The sequence below is a fragment of the Aquila chrysaetos genome, chromosome 15 (genome assembly GCF_900496995.4).
Source record: "Aquila chrysaetos chrysaetos chromosome 15, bAquChr1.4, whole genome shotgun sequence".
NCBI lineage: Eukaryota > Metazoa > Chordata > Aves > Accipitriformes > Accipitridae > Aquila > Aquila chrysaetos.
Window position 1 is genome coordinate 5,527,110 of NC_044018.1, and position 17,671 is coordinate 5,544,780.

Sequence of the window (17,671 nt, forward strand, 5' to 3'; positions counted from 1 at the left end):
CCTCAGTGAGGTGGACGCCCACCCCCTTCCCAGGCCACGCCCCCTGCCGATCCCTCCAATCAGGAGGCGGCGGCCGTGCCCACCCTCCCTCCCCTTACCCCCCCACGAACCTGCGCAGAGGTCGCGCCCTCCCCCGCCCCTTGCGCATGCGCGCCAGCCCGGCGCATGCGCGACGCCGCTGCGGCGGAGGGTGTTTGATTACCGCGGGCAGCCAGCCGGGCCCGGGCCGGGAGATGTCGGTGGGGCAGGGGAGGTCGGAGCCGGTGGACGGTAACGGTAGGTGCTCGTTTCCCTGATAGGGATCCCGCGGGGCTCCGACCGATCGACTGGGCGGGGGCTGAGGGCAGCGGGACCGGGGCGGGGGGGGGGGAGAGCGGTGAGGCGGCGGCCCGGCCATGCGCATGCGCAGTGGCGGACGCGCGGGCACGGCCGGGGGTCGGTGGGCTGCGATGGCTTCAGGTATTTTGGGAAATAGTGTTAACGCTCCCGTTTTCCGTCCGTAGAGTCGGATGTCTTTGAAATTGTTCTCCCCATCACCGTGCTTGTGCTGAGCGATGATGACTTTCTCCACGATGATGCCGAGGAGCAAGCAGTATCGTTTCCCGAGTTGAAGAATGAGGATGAGCAAGAGGTTAACTTGAACAGTAGCGTTTTCCTGAAAAGTAATGTGACGCCTTCAAATGAAAGTAATAGTTTAAGCATTTGGGAAGAAAACAAAACGGCTTCAAATAAGGATAGTCGTACAGAATACTCTGAAGAAAAATGGGTTGCTGAGAGTGTGTGTAACAGATCAAAGTCACCTTTAAGTGATTGGTGTGATGCAGGCAAGGATAAATATAGTCAAAATTATGTGTGGCCTACATCATCTTGCAGAACAGAGCTTACAGAGATAACTGAAACCAGTGACGGAAAAGAAGGTGATGGTGATGAAGGCTTTCAGAAGATTCCTCCTCTCCTTTCTTCTGCTGGCAACGAGGGTAGAGATGAGACCATCAAGACAAGCAGACAGTTGACCGTGGCAGCGATATCCAGACATGAAGAGGAACTTGTTAGTGTTGCAAGTGTTCTTTCTGATGGTGGTCGAGAGGAACAACCAGAGATCCACAAGGAGATGGAGACAATTGTTGAAATGGAAGGTAACTTCTTAATAAGACTAGTGCAAGAGTTTAAGAAACCTGGTACATTTCAAGTTTTTGAGATGGGTAGGAAAGTGTATAGGAAGAATGCTAAAGCTGTTTATTTTACAGTAAGCATTTCAACATAGATTAATGTCGTATGCAGCAGAAGGAGAATATTGGCTGGAGTGTGCTTATTTCTTTCACAGACTCCTGTGAAACTACAATAAATTGGTGCTGTTTCATTCTGCTGAAGTTTGCAAAAGGGTGGCCTTTCATTAGGGAAAACGATCTGAAAAAAAAAAAAAAGCAGAAGGAGCATCATACTTGTGAGAATGGAGCCCTAGCAAAGTTAGGTGACAGTACTTTCAGAGGAATTCTGGCATAAAGCTGTTTCATTAAAAACCATAAGGGATGCAGTGTTGTCCTGTGAAATTCAGAGATTTGAGTGAAAAGATGAAGTGGATAGGAGGAGGCTTCTAACTAGGATTTCTTCTCTTAAAACATTATTTAAATGTTGGGGTGGGAAGATGGAGAGAGACATTAGGAAAGAAGTGGAGATAGGAAGATATTAAGGAAGTAAAAGGAGTGAAGAGCAAGCAGGTCATTAGACAATTTGGGATAATTACTACCAATTAATCATGAACATTGGTGATTGTATGAAATGTCACATGTGTGATTTCTTATCCCCCTGTAGATCCTGATTCTTCAGAGAATGGAGACAATGAAGCTAATAACAGAGAGAGAAGCAAATTTGAAGATGAAATTCTGACTTCTCTTTTGGAACATGGCTTGAAAGAACGAAAACTTACTTATAAGTGTTCTGCTCCATTTCATAATAGATGTTCTTTGACTTCAGAAGAACTGCTAAAAGATGTAGGGAAACCAGAGATGAACGCTTCCACTTCTGCTGAATCAAATACTACTGGAGAGCATATTTATAAGACATTAACACCATTTCCTAAAAAAAGGTATCGGCAACAAAATGTTGTTTCTCCTCATGAAGACCCAAAGGAATTCCAAAGCCAGCAGAAAGGTTTAGCATGGCTAAGTAATAGTGTGACCATCAAACCTTTTTCTAAAGCATCTTGTTCTATAAATAAGCATGAAAGATTGAAGTGCAGATTTTGTAGTTCTGTATATAAATGCAGTGCACATCTAAAGAAGCATGTTTATTCAGCTCATAAAGATAAGAAAATACATAAATGCTGCTTTTGTAAAAGAACCTTTTTCTTTTCTGCCAACCTTAAGAATCACCTTAAATTTCATAAGAAAATTACTAGATTGCAAAAGGCAAGAAGAAATAGAATAAATGCGAGAAAGGTTAGGCAGAGATCTAAAGAAAGAAAATCTGACACCAAGAAAAAAGAAAGTAAATACGAGAAATTTTTCATCAAAATTGAAAGGGACTTTACACCTCTGGGTGTTCCAGTTACTTTTTCCTGCAAACTTTGTTTGTTTGTTTCATCAAATCCTAGGGTTTTTATTCATCACATGAAGGGACATAAAGAGAGACCACCTTACCAGTGTCCTCAATGTGATTACTCCTGCATTAGCCTATCCTATCTGTTAAATCACATGTACTGGCATGCTGGGTATAAGCTGTACCAGTGCAGGTTTTGCACCTTTTTGTCGTTATATTTTGCAAGCATGGTAAGGCATAGCTACATACACACAGGGGCTAAACCATATTCCTGTGAGTTTTGCCAGTCAGCATTCACAAGCACCACTGGATTAAAGAGACACAGAAGATTACATGCAGGCAAAGAAACATGCCAAGGGCAGCAACTCGACGCCGTAAGTGAAAGAAAGAGAACTCAAAGACCTTTAAAGAATTACACATGTGATGAGTGTAACGTAGTGTTTTACACTAGAGGACATCTAAGCTTTCATAAGAAATTCCATGAACAGTTTAAGGCTACTGCTAATGGTTATACGAGTCAGAGCAATGAACATCATAAAAGCAAAATATGCGAAGTTGCCAGTGATTCCCAGGATCATGTTTCTCTGTCTCTTTCTGGTAAAGAAAATGATTGTCTCAGTGGGGGAATGCTGGCTTCAGAAGTAGACTTTGAGCAGGCAGGTGATGTGCAGGGCAATAAGAAAATGTGCTCTGGGAAGAAATTCCCTGAAAACAGCCAGGGAAGTGACAGTTTACATATTACTGGGAATAGATCAGAAGTTCCTCTGAATTCATACAAAATGGACACTGTCATTTGCAAAGAGGAACCTGTTTTCAACTCCAAGGCCTCTGATTCACAAGATCAAGATGATGATGCATATAATAAATTTGTGGAAAACTTAAAGGATACGTGGCCTTCCAGTTTGTCTACATTCAAAACGTACAAGTGCCAACACTGCAGTTATGCTACTGCTGTTCATAGTGACTTTAAGCTGCACCTAAAAATGCATAGAGATGAAAGGCTGTATGTATGTAAAGAATGCAATAAGACATTTAAAACATCAAACCATTTGCAAAAACACAGCCTTATTCATATAAAGAATGGATACGAGTTTGGCCATTGCCTCTATGCAGATAGCCATTTAGAGAATCTTGAATTGCATCATGAAATCCATGTAGGCCTGTGTCCAGAAAGAGATTTTGGTTCCTCAGAAGGTTCAACCAGTGTCCATTCCTTGCTTGGTTCAGAAGTCTGTGGAGTACAGCCAGGTGTCCAGCGGGGCAAAGAAAATGATTTGCTAGCACAAAGTCAGCCACGGTTCTATCAGTGTGCAGAGTGCGAGTACACTACTTACATTTTAAGCAACCTTGAACTACATGTAAGAACTCACACAGGTGAGAAACCTTACAGCTGCAGTGTTTGTCAGAAGAAGTTTCGTACTTCCAGTCACCTGAAAAGACACAGGGTCACCCATTTTAATATGGAGCATCTCAAGTGCAGGAACTGTGACTATTCAACAAACAAATGGCTGTCCTTGAAACAGCATCTGGCTTCACACTCTTGTGAGGAAAGCTCATCTACTGGCTGTCTCTACGATCAAAAGCAGCTTCCTGTCAAAACATACACATGTGAAGAGTGTGGCTATTCCACAGCCCACAATGGTAACTTGAAGCCACACTTGAGAATTCATACAGGGGAGAAGCCATTCAAGTGCAGTCAGTGCACTGTTGCTTTCCGCACATCTAGCCACTTGAAACGCCACTTACTGACTCATTTAAAGTTGCACTGCAGAAGGTGTAAATTTTCTACAGTAGATAAACGTGCTTTCCAAAAGCATGTAAAAACACACAAAAAAAAGTACAAGTGTGTAAACTGTAATGTGATGCTGCCTACCAAAAAACTTTTGGAAAAGCATAAGCGGCAACATAAGCTTGGAATGTAAGTTTGGGAATTGCAAGTTGGCACTCAGTTCTGGAGAGGTTTGCATGTCCTGAATTTGTTCATTGCTTTACATTCCCCTGCTGTCCTAGAACAATGGCTGGTGATGTACGCGTCCAGTGTTTTGGTCTGGAGGGTGAAACTCGGGGTACTGGTTTACTCCAGATTCTTCTCAGAGCTTCACTTACGATTTGGCCGATGTTACCAGTTTAAACGGTTACTCTCTGCCACTTATTTTCTTGTAAAAAATCAGTTAAAAAACCCTCGTCTGACTGAAAGAATGTTTAAAGGGAGGGAAGGAAGTGCACATTATAATGTATAGTAATAACTTCTCATTTAAAAATTTTCAGTGTGTTTGGAAGCTTAATGCTACCTCCCATCTGCTGATGGTTGCGTTCCCTACTCCCAGGTTCTCCTGCAATACTTGAAACAGGAAAAAAAAGATAGTATCTCACAAAATTACAGAAACAAAAGATTTTTGTCATCACTGGATAATTGGGATATGAAAATGTTTTCTATATGTGTGTATATATAAAAGGTTTATTAGGCAGTTATTTTGTCTGTACTTTTGATAATTCTTTGAGTAGTCTGACAAAACTAGTAATATTGTCCTTAATCAGGTATTTTATGATACTGAGAATCCTTAAATTGATCTTCAATTTTATGTAAATGTCTAATGTTAATCTAGTATGAAATGCCTCATCTTTTCTCAGGCTGGTAGTTTCTGTGTTCTTTGTTTCTTAAAATAGACAACATCATACTTTTCAGAGAACTTCAATTTAACCACTTGCTGATATACTGCAAATACTACTTAGTTACGTTGAAAACCTTGGCAGTATCTTGAACTGTAAAATTTATTTTTTTAGAGGTTTACTGTGCATCTGAAATAGCATGTGTAAGGACCATTCGTGCCAACCAGCAGTTGTTAACCTGGTATGGTGAGGGTGGATGGGTGCTTCTTCCACTTTATATTCAAATCTAGATAAATCTTTGGTTGTTTTACAGAGGTATACGGTGCTAGAAACTCTTGTGTGGACATCACTGACTATAATATGCTCAGTGGTATTGATAACAGTGGTGTTACCCTCTTGCGTGAGGAAAAACAACGGCAAAGGGCTGGTGCTAACTGTCCCCTAATGTTATGTTTCAGTCCATGAAACAGCTGAGTAAACCTATAGCTTAATTTAGGGAATGTAAACATGCGACTACCACTGCTTTTTTACTGCTCTCAAATGTATGCTTTTCTTTATAAATACAGATAATATCTTGCAGAGGCTTTCTGGTAACGTAGGAGCCAGGTTGGAAACGGTTTCCCAGAGAGGTGGTGGAGTCTCTCTCTTTGGAGATGTTCAAAAGCCGTCTGGACGTGGTCCTGGGCAGCCGGCTCTGGGTGGCTCTGCTTGAGCAGGGCTTTGGACCGGGTGACCTCCAGAGGTCCCACAGCCATTCTGTGATTCGGAACACAATTTTCCAAGAGTGGATTGAACTCAAGAATGTATGCATGTATTTAAGGCCAGATCAGCAAAGGTATTTCAGTGATCTAGTTCTTTCTTGCTGCAGTAAAATCAGACAAGTAAGTGTCTGTGACTGAACCCTGGTAGTTACAGATGTCTTTACTACAAGCTGGGAAGTCGCTACTTGGGAATGAGTGATTCAGATCTTGGAATGGTTGAGCTAACTGCCTGATAGAGTTGTGAGAAAGAACAACATTATCCTGATATGAATAAAGAAAAGCACTTCTGGGAAATAACAACAGTGTTACACAAGCATGGAGGAATTCTTATCTGCATTATTGTACAATTCTGGTCATTTGAATAAAAATTCAAAAGAACAGGTACAAAGAGGAAACAAAAATGGTGAAGAGGATTGTAAGCCTATATATCAGAGACTAGGAAAGCTAAATCTGATGGAGAATGATTGTTTACAATTATGGTGTACAATGAAGAAGAAGGGAGCCCCATTTAAGGGGGATAAATTAATTGAAGGACATTTTTTAAAGAGTTTGTAAACAGTATAAGTTTCTTTTAGTTGTAAGAAAGAACAACAGAAGACATTTTTCAGCTGGAGCTTGATGAGTTTGTAAAAATAATTTTTCCAGGTGGTTGCCTCTAATAAAAATGGTGTTTGATAACTCATGAGGTTCCTCTCTGTTCCTTATGCAATGCATTGCACTTTTGGGGATTGGAAGTGATTCTCAGTCTGCCAAGTCAGAGGAATTTAAATGTAAAGGCATACTTGTTTTAAAATAAGGGCACAGGCTGTTCTTGATTTTTTTTTTTTTGCTAGCGAAAGGTGTAATATTTTTTATTCTTGCAGAGTTTTAACAAAAATCAAAGCCTTTCCTAAATCATACTGTGAAGCTTTCTGTTTCAACCGAGAAAGCTTCCTTAATTTTCTTTTTGAATTTGGACCAAACAGTAAAATGTAGTAGGAAATCACACTAATGACAAACTACTTGAGCAAATAGGTGTCATTTTATCTGCCGTGCATCTACTAAATAAGTGAATAAAAGTTAAACACAGGGTGAAGTAAATGGATATAGGTGAATTGGACCATGCTGCAATATGGTTAACCACCAACTAGATTTATCTAAAACAGAAGAAAGGAAATTCAATTTATTTTTCTTTACTGTATATTACTATATGCTACTACCTCAGTTTCCATTTTGGCTAGAGTAAATGCATGTTTTTTCTCAGATTAACAAAGCACGCCGTAAATGTAACATTGGTGAAATCTGATTCTCTTCTGCCGTCCCCTTCCTTCCCCGTTTGTGTCCCTTGGGGAATTTGACAGAATTTAATGAACCCTCGAGTTCATCTTTTTAAGAGCAGGCCCGGGCCCCTCTGCCGTGCGCACCTCCGGCCCCACAGGGGGCGCTAGAGCAAAGCGCCTCCCCCAAACCTCCCCGTTCGACGCGACGCGGCGCATCGCCTGCGCCTGCGCAAAGCAGCCAGTCGGCTCGCCCCTGTGCGCCTGCGCCAGCCGTGCCGCCCCTCCCCGGCGCGGCCGTCCCCGTATCCCCTGTGCGCCTGCGCAGAGCGCGCGCCTTTCCCGCCCAGGGCGCCTGCGCCGGCTGTGGGCCGGCCCCGCTGAGGCGAGCGGCGTTCCCTTCCTCCCACCGCTTTTTCTCTGCGGGACTTCCAGCCCCTTCGCCGCCAAGATGCCGCGGATTATGATTAAAGGCGGTGTGTGGCGGAACACGGAGGTAGGACTCTGCTCGCTTTAATCCTCCGCGCCCCCCCGCCCCAAGCGCTTGGCCCTCAGCGGGGGGGGAGGGGGGGAGGTGGGGGGTGTCCTGCGCTAGTGCGCAGGCGCTGGTGGAGGGGTCGTAGTGCGCATGCGCGGGGCCCTCATGGAGCGGGGCGTCTTGTAACGGTGCGAAGGGAGGGGGGGAGACTGGGATCTTCCTGGGCCCTCGGTAGCGGGGCGTGTGGAGGGCTAGGTGTCTGCAGGCCGCTGTGGCTCTGGTGGGCTTGGTTCCTCAGCCTGGAGCTTCCTCCTCGCCCCCTGCCCTAGTGGGTAGAGGTCAGATCGGTGGTGTTTCTCCTGAAGGCTGCATGCTGGGGAGAGCAGGAGGCTCAGCCCCTGTGTGTGTCGTGTCCCTTCCCCCTGGAGAAACTGTCACCACAGCAGCTGGAGGGGTTCTGTGGGCTATGTTGTCCTCGGAGATGTCCCTTTCGCAGGCTGGAGTGTGTCTTACACTGCATAGGCAGGGTTCTTGTTTTCTAGGAGTATGAGGGAGCTGGAATCCCTTGCCCTTGAAGACTCTTCCAAATGCAGAAATGGTGAAGATGGGTATGGGCTCTTCATCTGCGGCTTGAAGTGTTTCCTACACAGAAATTTACATGCTGTTCAAAAAAAGAGCAAAAAACCCCACCCCACTCTCCCCACTTTTGCGGTCACATGCTTTCAGAACTGCAAGTGATGGTGAAAAAAAAATAATAACACAAGAAATCAAGGATGTCAGTTTTATTAGATATATGTTTAAAGCAAAAGGATGTACCCGACACTGTGTAAAATCCAGAACTCTGCCACTGTGTACTGTGAACGCTAGGCATGTACGTAGTTCCAGAAAGCAGTGAGGAAAGAACAATAGAAGGTAAATGTACTGTGTGCTATATGTGCTTTTAACCACTTGTGACATATCAGCTATGTGCCAGGAGGCAGCTAAATTGGGGCCAGCAGAGGATAGGAAGAACCACTGTGTGCTTACCCCGTTCTTATGGTCTTCCATAATTGACTAATTTTGGTGGCTATTAAGAGAAACAGCAGTGCGTTAAATAGATCATTGTTTCACCAGTTCTTGTGTACCAGAGATGAATTATCTCTCTTCAGTGCTGTTCTTTTGATTAACATTTTGATTATATGTACAACATTAAAAATACGGAAAGTAGAACCGCTTGATATCAGGTCATTTGTAAAATGACCGATTACTTGCAAAAAAGTCTGCTAATGTCATCAGTACTGCTACTGTATGCCATATAACACCAAGTAAATTTAAAACAATGAGAGGATTTATTATTTTTTTTTTTAATAGAAATTACATTAATTGTTTCCTGCAGCAGCTCAAGCCAGAATTCATCATCAGCTTACATTTAAAGCTGCTGTGTGCTCTGAGAGATGTCTGTGCTAGACAGAGTATCTGTCCTTGATGAGTAGCATCTGCACGGTACAGCTGAACAGATTCTGAACACAACTACAAGTACTTATTGGATACAGAAGAGGAACATCTGTGGTTGACAAGGCTGCAAGAATAGCTTTGATGCATTTAAAATACCACTTTCTGGCCTGTGAGGAAACCAGAAATAATGAACCTATTTATCTGGGGGGAGGGAAGAGAGGAATTGGTGGATGGATTGACAGACAGTTGATAGGACTTCTAGCTTTTGGTGAAATCTCAGTGCACACTTTGATGTATACGAACAACCTGGCTCCCAAGCTGAATCCATTACATATTGGGGATTTTTTTCCCCCAGAAGTTTATAAGCTTTGGGATCAGCACATTTGGATGTTACATTCTGAACATTAAAGTGATTTATTTTAAGATTTACTTGTAAAAGGGAAACTTACTATAAAGTTACTTTATTTTTGTGATACTTCCTTTTTTTTAACAGCATATTCCATCGATAGGTAAACATGCTATTTGCATTAAAATATGCAAAAAAAAAAAAGAGATAATTTTATGGTATTATTAAAACAAGCTACCCAGAGGTATCTATCAATTCTATTCTTTTTCCAAATGTTGTGTCATTACCAGACAAACACCTCCCTACTTCTTTATTGCCAAGGAAGACATACAGAAACTTTAAAAACTGTGCTTTAGAGAGCATTGAAAGGAATTGGTTTTGGAAGTTCTGTCTGGTCTGTGAAGTCGGCCACAATAATCATCACTGTCTTTTTCATTTAATCTTTATTGATTTCATTGGCCTTTGAAATACAAATCCTCATTCATCTTGAGAATAAAATGTGGAAAAGAAGTAGCAGTGCTGTGCTGTTTCCACTGGGTCAGCCCATTAGATGAAATCTACCGTGTTCTCCTCTGCTTAAGCTCAAACTTTCTGTTTTGCAAGTTCTTGTGATCCGTAACAGTATTTTATTTTTTATTTAAGGATGAAATTCTCAAAGCAGCTGTGATGAAATATGGCAAAAACCAGTGGTCTCGTATTGCTTCTTTATTGCATAGAAAATCAGCAAAACAGTGCAAAGCCAGATGGTAAGTGAGAAGTGCCATGTCTGAGAATATGAGATTCATAATTAGTGGGAATTCAGAAATTACCACAGATTAATTTATGTCTACAGAGGAACAATAGTTTTAAGATTGTTTCATTCCTGCTATTGTGGATATTGCAGATTCCTATTGCTTGAAAGTAATTGAACAAAAGTAGCCAAATATTCTCTTTGCCAGTGACTGCAGTGTTGGCAAATGGAGGATCACTTAAAATTGTGTACATGATTTTTTTCCCCATACTTACACATTTTTAATCAGTGAGTATTAACAATGAAGTAATATTGTAAGATATTGTTGTGGTTTAACCCTAGCCGGCAACTAAGCACCACACAGCTGCTCACTCGCTCCCCCTCAGTGGAATGGGGGAGAGAATTGGAAGAGTAAAAGTGAGAAAACTCATGGGTTGAGATAAAGACAGTTTAATAAGTAAAGCAAAAGCCGTGCATGCAAGCAGAGCAAAACAAGGAATTCATTCACCACTTCCCGTCAGCAGGCAGGTGTTCAGCCATCTCCAGGAAAGCAGGGGTCCATCACACGGTGACTTGGGAAGACAAATGCCATCACTCTGAACGTCCTCCTTTCCTTCTTCTTCCCCCAGCTTTATATGCTGATCATGATGTCATATGGTCTGGAATATCCCTTGGGTCAGTTGGGGTCAGCTGTCCCAGCTGTGTCCCCTCCCAACTACTCATGGTGGGGTGGGGTGAGAAGCAGAAAAGGCCTTGACTCTGTGTAAGCACTGCTCAGCAGTAACGAAAACATTCCTGTGTTATCAACACTGTTTTCAGCACAAATCCAAAACGTAGCCCCATACTAGCTACTGTGAAGAAAATTAACTGTATCCCAGCACAGATATTAATCTCTCTTACAGATAATTTTCTGATTTTCCATAATAAGAGTTTGGCTTGAGAATGAATGTTTAGAAATTGCACTGTGGAATTTCACTTTATATAAAAGAAATAGAAGTTTAAAACTTATGCAAATACATGCAGTGTAAATCTGAGAATCGGATTTGATTTCTTGAGTACTGAACTGCACATATTTATCAGAATAATTCTGTATAAAGGTAACAGCACTGGCACAGTTAAAGATTAGTAAGATAACTGCTGAAGGATCCAGACAAAACAAATCTACCATTTTTGGTACGTTAGGTTGTTGCAATTTTTACTTTTCCTTTTCTGGATTAATTTTGTGACTCCTTACTTTGCCAGAATAGAGATGTGGAAAGGAAGGAAAGGCAATAACTGTATGAAGAGTGGTGGATAAATAACGCATTTTAAAGGTCCACTACATATGTCATAAAAATACTCTGGAGTAACATCCTTTTGTACAGAAGAAAACCTGTATTAAATTTGCATGACAAGATTTTGAAATCTCATTGTGATGATTTGGGTAAACACTGTTCTGAATTAATTCAAGTCAAATGTGGATAGCTTGGATCTATCGTCCTTAATTTTTTCACTTTTTAACAGGTATGAGTGGCTAGACCCGAGCATCAAAAAGACAGAGTGGTCACGGGAAGAGGAGGAGAAACTGTTGCATCTGGCCAAGCTCATGCCAACCCAGTGGAGGACCATTGCCCCCATTATTGGAAGAACTGCTGCACAGTGTTTGGAACACTATGAATTTCTGCTGTGAGTTACTGTTTTACTAGAGGTGCATACCAGGAACATCTGCAGAGTTTGTTGTATAGATGTGTAATTTCCTTCTCCTGTGGTTCTGAAGTATGGTGGTTTCAAGTTGACCAAGTCCTTTTGTAAGCAAGTCCTTAAGGACTGTTTCTTTTCAGTCAATGTGTCTAGCTTGAAAGAAGCTGCTCCTGAAACTTGGGAGAGCAGGCTTGAATAGCGATAGGTGTATATTTTCTTGCTTCTCCTCATTCTTGCTAGAGGAGTGTCAAGATTGATACTTTCTGTGGGCTTCCATTTCAGGTTTATTTGGGTATTTTTTGACTGGCTGATCAGCATGAGTGAGTGTGGGAGAGAGAATAAAAAAGACATGTAGACATAAAACACATGTTGTTGAAACAGCTGAATGTGCAACCATCATCTCTGTATGCTACAGAGCTTTTTGTTAGGCCATGAGAAGAGAAGGAAAGTGCCGTTTTCTCTTGTGAGCTCTCTTAATTCTGGTGTGATTGGTTGAGTATAATGGGAAACATTCGATTGTTCATTTTGTCACACTGCTTGAATTCTTGTCCTTATGTTAAAGGTTACCCAAGGAGAGTTCTCTACTATTAGCTTTGTCAATATTGTATTTTGTATAGTATTTTATTGTTGTAATGTAATACTATGTTGGCTTCTTTCTCTTGTCTAATATAAGATTATGTAACTGTACCATGTTCATCTTTTCTGCAGTACTTGTATAACAAGTTTAATGTATGATACATAGTACAAGGTTACTTTTTTGATCAGTCTTTGGGGCGTTTAAGGGATGATTATTATGAGCCTGGAGGAAAACAAAGAGCCAGTTGTGATGTGTACATACAATGTGTTTTTAGGGACAAAGCTGCTCAGAGAGACAATGAGGAAGAAACTGCTGACGATCCTCGGAAACTTAAACCTGGAGAAATTGATCCAAATCCAGAAACCAAACCAGCCAGGCCAGATCCTATTGACATGGATGAAGGTAAGATATGAGTTTGTTTACTGCTTTTGACAGAAATCTGATTTCTTTGTTTTTTCTTTTTACACAGCCTCTGTACCCTGGGTTTGTTTTGTCTCCCCCTCTCTCCCCCCAACATTTTTTCTTACAGGTTTTGTCTTATTTCTGCATCTGGCCAGTCAGTTATACTTTTCCAGTTTTCTTTTCCTTTTCTTGGTTTGTTTCCTGCTTTTCATCTGTCTTTGTCATCTCTTGCCATGACTGACTATTCTTTGCTTTGACAACTGCTCTGCTTGTTTGCATTCTTATTTCATTCTTATTTCTTATTCTTCGTCTTCTTCCATCAGCTCATACCTCCCAGATGAATCCCTGCTGAAGCACAGGAGGACTAACACAGCTTTTCTCCTTGCACATAGCAATATTTTGAACTAAAAACGAACATTGCTAAAATTCCATGAGTGGAGCAACGGTGTTTTTGAATAGTCACAGGTTCACAAGCGTAGCACTCTTGAATCTGGATGTAAATGAAATTAACAAATTCTATAATACAGTACTCTTCGATGAAGATGCAAATGAAATTATAATTTCATTAGTGTGGTCAGTTTGCCTCTTTCTGTAGATGTTTTGATTTACTGTAGAAATTAGTTGAATTATTTTCAACATTAGGCATTTTTTCTTAAAGTATTCATTTCATCTGGGCAATGATTTATAAAATACATTGGAGCAACTTGGAGAAAACTAATTTAGTGATCATTCAGAATGCCTGTAAAAGCATTGATTCATTCAGCTTTTAAAGATTTCTTTCTGATCTTAATGTCACTTTTTCCCTTACTCCCATCCTTTAAGTGCAAATTCATAGCTGTATTTATCTGCACTATTGTAGATGAACTTGAAATGCTGTCTGAAGCTAGAGCTCGTCTGGCTAATACACAGGGAAAGAAGGCCAAAAGAAAAGCAAGAGAGAAGCAGTTGGAAGAAGCTAGGTAAGCCTATGCTTAGTTTCATATATTGGGACTGCTTTTGTTGACTGGAGCATTTACAATGCATAAAGTCAGGCACAGCGTTAAGTCATTGCAGAATCGGACTTTTTGATAGTCATTTGTGACAAGACCTTCATTCTTGTATAGATGTCACAGCAGCAACTGAAAAAAGTAGTACCAGATCTTAGGATACAGGAGCCACCTATAGGTATGCACTTTAAATCACATAGTATTACCTTTTCCTTAGACGGCTTGCTGCTCTCCAGAAAAGACGAGAACTTCGGGCTGCTGGAATTGAGATCCAGAAGAAAAGAAAAAAGAAGAGAGGTGTGGATTATAATGCAGAAATCCCATTCGAAAAGAAGCCTGCCCCTGGTTTTTATGATACATCAGAGGAAAACTACCAGTCCCTGGATGCAGATTTCAGGAAGCTACGTCAGCAAGACCTGGATGGAGAATTAAGATCGTAAGTGTGTGTTCTACTAAGGAAGGAACAGTATATTTGAAAAAAAAACCAGATATGTATCTAAGTGTTAAGTCCTGGAAATGTCTGAAATATAATGAGGGCAGGAGTTGTATTTTCCATGGAACAGATAACTACTGCAGGTTGCTTCTGCCTTTTCAGTCTCCTGTATTTTTTATGTTTCTAAAAGGTCTAGTTGACCTCTTTTCCATGAGAATAAAGTTCCTCATGCACATTCTTGGTCTTTAAATTGAAATCTTAAGTTTTTTTGAGGTACATTTTCTTTTAGCAGTAGATTTGCTTGTGTATTTGCAGTCCTTTTCTTACAGGAGTAGATTTTACTTGTTGTTGTTGTATTACTTTTGATGGAATTGTTCTTAAGTAGAATTTCCTTAAATGCTTGATTTCTTTCCCTCCGCCCAAAAACTCCCAAAACATGCAAGTGAGAAATTAAATGCCCATCTTCATCATGAGCAGTATGGTACATATTTAATTGTACTATTGCATTTCCCACTACTTCTGCCAACTGCTTTTTACTGAGAGAGTAGGTCCGGTACTGTGTATGATTTGCTTTATTAGCTTGTGATCTAATTGATTCTTTCTGTATGGCTGTTAGTTCAGAGGGTCTGGCAGGAGCTTCAAACTGAACTTGTGATTTCACAGGCTGACTCCATTGCTGTTTGAAGAAAATACCATTTTAATAAATGCTGAAGAGAAATTGCTTCCCATATCCCACAGATGTTGTTTGTCTTTCCCTGGAGAAAAAGGGACTGTTCACATCCTCTGATTCTTGCTATCTGAATTCTTGGACTGACATTTTTTTCTTGCTCCAGTGCCCCTGTTTATTATAGCTGAAGCAACCACCTGTTGCCTAATTCCACAGTTTAGAAGCATTACACTGCCTTGTTGTAGGTTCTGCTGCAAGATCTGCAGACCATATCTCATCACTTAACATCTGCACTACAAGGTGGTTCACTCTTCCTGCAACATGTCTTATTTCAGCATATCCAACTTTTGATTGGGGCGCAGGCTTTTTGCTTGTTTGTTTTACTTTGTAGATGTTCTGAGTGTTCTAAAATGATTCTCTTATCCATAATGACAGTGAAAGGGAGGGAAGAGAGCGCAAAAAAGACAAACAACATATGAAACGGAAGAAAGAGTCAGACTTGCCTTCAGCTATTCTACAGACCAGTGGAGTGTCAGAATTTACCAAAAAAAGAAGTAAACTAGTGCTTCCAGCTCCTCAGGTAAGCTGTTCAATAAACAACTTGTAAGGCCAATGCCAATCAATGATTTCTGTTTTATCAAGTGAATCTCGTGGTTGTATTTTATCTCACTATGCCATGGAATTTCTCTTTTAAAGATATCTGATACAGAACTTGAAGAAGTTGTAAAAGTAGGCCAGGCAAGTGAGATTGCACGCCAGACTGCTGAGGAATCTGGAATTACAAACTCAGCTTCCAGCACTCTTCTGTCTGAATATAATGTGACCAACAACAGCATAGCACTAAGGACTCCCAAAACTCCAGCAGCACAAGACAGGATCCTGCAGGTAGAGTATAAATATACAGAATGGGCTTTTAGTTCTAGTGCAGTGGTCAACTGAATAGAAGGTGTAAGCACCATAGAAACATTCCTTAGATTATGTGTGGTACTGGGACTTGAACTGACACATGATCTCCAGGATGTACTGAAAGGCATAGAAGCAGATCCATTTCTATCTGATCAGTTGTCAACATGCTTCAGAACGCTATGATACTATTTTTTTTTTTGTATTATATATTGTGTGCAACTCTTAGCATTAACCATTCTCCTGGTGTCTTTTGTAATTTCTCCTTGTCTAGGGTACCTCTCAGCATCAAAGATGTATGTGGTGTTCATGTCCTTAAAACAATGTCTTTTATGTGTTTCCTACTTAGTTTTGCTGTTCAGCTTTTATTTCAGAAAACAAGATGTAATTAACTGCAACAATGCAAGAATATTTTCCAAGTTCTTTATTGGCTTAAAACCACTTAAGACAAAGATTGTTAAAAAACTTAACCTTTGTAACTTCTGAATTGCAGTTGTGTTACACTGACTGTGTGAATGTCTGGGTTCTTTCAAAAACTGGTGGTGTTGGGTAATGTTTTGTTGAGTGTGAGGAAATGCCTAAATGTAATCAGTGCAGCTGATGTGTAAAACAAACAAAACCCCACCCCAAAACAAAACAAAAAAACCCCTCTGTGTTGATAATGAGCTGTATTTCAACAGTTTCATGATAGGAGAAAAGGAAAAGTTCCTGACTCTACAGATTGTGACCTAAGTCTCTGCGCAGTGTTTGCAGGAACAGTCACATTCACCTTCAAATGGAGTACTCTGACATCACATATGTCATAGTATTATGAATATACACAGTTCTGTAGATGGATTAGTAGTCTTCTGTGAAGATAATTGCTACATGCAGTAGTTTCATTATCTCAGCTCATTTTCAGAGTGCCTTAATTCTTTGTTGTAAAAAGGAAAAATAAAATAAAAAATAGAAGGCTATTCATAAAAGCCCCAGTTGAGTCATGGACCAAAAATCTGAATAGCAACCATCTCTTTTGGAACATTCATTTTGAAGTGCAATTTGGATAAGCTTCATTCATGTTGGATTTCAGAGTGCAAGTGTGTTGTTCCCTCTGCAAGTGAGGATCCTTAGGATGACTTGAGTATTCAGTCACTAATAAATCTTGGAGGTTTATGAAGTCTAGCAAACTGAAGGAATTTGAAACATTAAGTAACCCACTCATTTTTGCAACTCCAATTTATAATATGTTTTACTGGAGATGAAGATTTCAAGGAAATGATCCCTTTCAGTGGAACAGTAGGGTTTGTAAATACTAGTGTATGGGTGTTAAAAATTAAGAAGTGTTAAACATTTTCCGCAAACTGATTGATATTCAAATAACTCTTCAGCTGTTCTTACTGCTACTGAATCTGTTAAACGCGTATAGTAGAGTGTGACTGTGAAAGTCTTAGTGATGTACTGCATGTGTTGCCTCTTATACAGGAAGCCCAGAATTTGATGGCTCTCACAAATGTGGATACTCCCCTGAAAGGAGGTCTTAACACTCCCTTGCATGAAAGTGACTTTTCGGGGGTAACACCACAGAAACAGGTTGTTCAGACTCCAAATACTGTGCTTTCCACACCCTTCAGGTAAAGCAGACTCTTTTTTCTCATGGGTACTTGGCTGAGCACGTATCTAGTGGAGGTGGGTGGAGGGAGTGGATTGCAACGTGTGAAATAGTAGGTTATCATCAGTGCTTCAAAACAAATTTTAACTTGCTTTTATTTCAAGCCCTGTTGTACAACTTTGTCATTCTCTGTGTCTTTCACAAGCTCAGCCATGCCATCTTCATCTATACCTGTACAGTGTATAGCTCACTGGAGTTTTGGTCCAAAATGAGGTCTTCTGT

The 17,671-nt window shown here is 40.8% G+C and overlaps 2 protein-coding genes across 3 annotated transcripts in view; both read left to right on the forward strand.

Moving 5' to 3' along the window:
- The first annotated feature begins 159 nt into the window (after positions 1 to 159).
- On the forward strand, positions 160 to 6,587 carry LOC115351234 (zinc finger protein 91-like). Its single transcript, XM_041128885.1, has 4 exons — positions 160 to 276; positions 504 to 1,136; positions 1,813 to 4,456; positions 5,715 to 6,587. Exons 1-4 carry the CDS (start codon positions 234 to 236, stop codon positions 5,716 to 5,718), a joined length of 3,324 nt encoding a protein of 1,107 aa, XP_040984819.1. The 5' UTR covers positions 160 to 233; the 3' UTR covers positions 5,719 to 6,587.
- Positions 6,588 to 7,482: 895 nt separating this feature from the next.
- The window catches only part of CDC5L (cell division cycle 5 like), a 36,149-nt gene continuing 25,960 nt past the window's right edge, over positions 7,483 to 17,671 (forward strand). Inside the window, exons 1-9 of one of the 2 annotated variants that reach the window (XM_030037798.2) lie at positions 7,483 to 7,661; positions 10,066 to 10,169; positions 11,657 to 11,818; positions 12,685 to 12,812; positions 13,672 to 13,771; positions 14,016 to 14,234; positions 15,334 to 15,478; positions 15,595 to 15,783; positions 17,263 to 17,411. In XM_030037798.2, coding sequence (XP_029893658.1) covers positions 7,617 to 7,661; positions 10,066 to 10,169; positions 11,657 to 11,818; positions 12,685 to 12,812; positions 13,672 to 13,771; positions 14,016 to 14,234; positions 15,334 to 15,478; positions 15,595 to 15,783; positions 17,263 to 17,411 — 1,241 coding nt within the window. In that variant the 5' untranslated portion in view covers positions 7,483 to 7,616. Of the gene's footprint in view, positions 7,662 to 8,250; positions 8,556 to 10,065; positions 10,170 to 11,656; positions 11,819 to 12,684; positions 12,813 to 13,671; positions 13,772 to 14,015; positions 14,235 to 15,333; positions 15,479 to 15,594; positions 15,784 to 17,262; positions 17,412 to 17,671 lie in introns of those variants that run through there. The other variant, XM_030037799.2, reaches the window with a different exon arrangement.

Bases quoted from the DNA above. Each gene is read 5' to 3' on its own strand.
- LOC115351234 (XM_041128885.1), top strand. From the start codon at position 234: ATGTCGGTGGGGCAGGGGAGGTCGGAGCCGGTGGACGGTAACG. The intron at 277-503 runs GTAGGTGCTCGT...TTCCGTCCGTAG, and splicing joins GGAGCCGGTGGACGGTAACG to AGTCGGATGTCTTTGAAATT. The intron at 1,137-1,812 runs GTAACTTCTTAA...ATCCCCCTGTAG, and splicing joins GACAATTGTTGAAATGGAAG to ATCCTGATTCTTCAGAGAAT.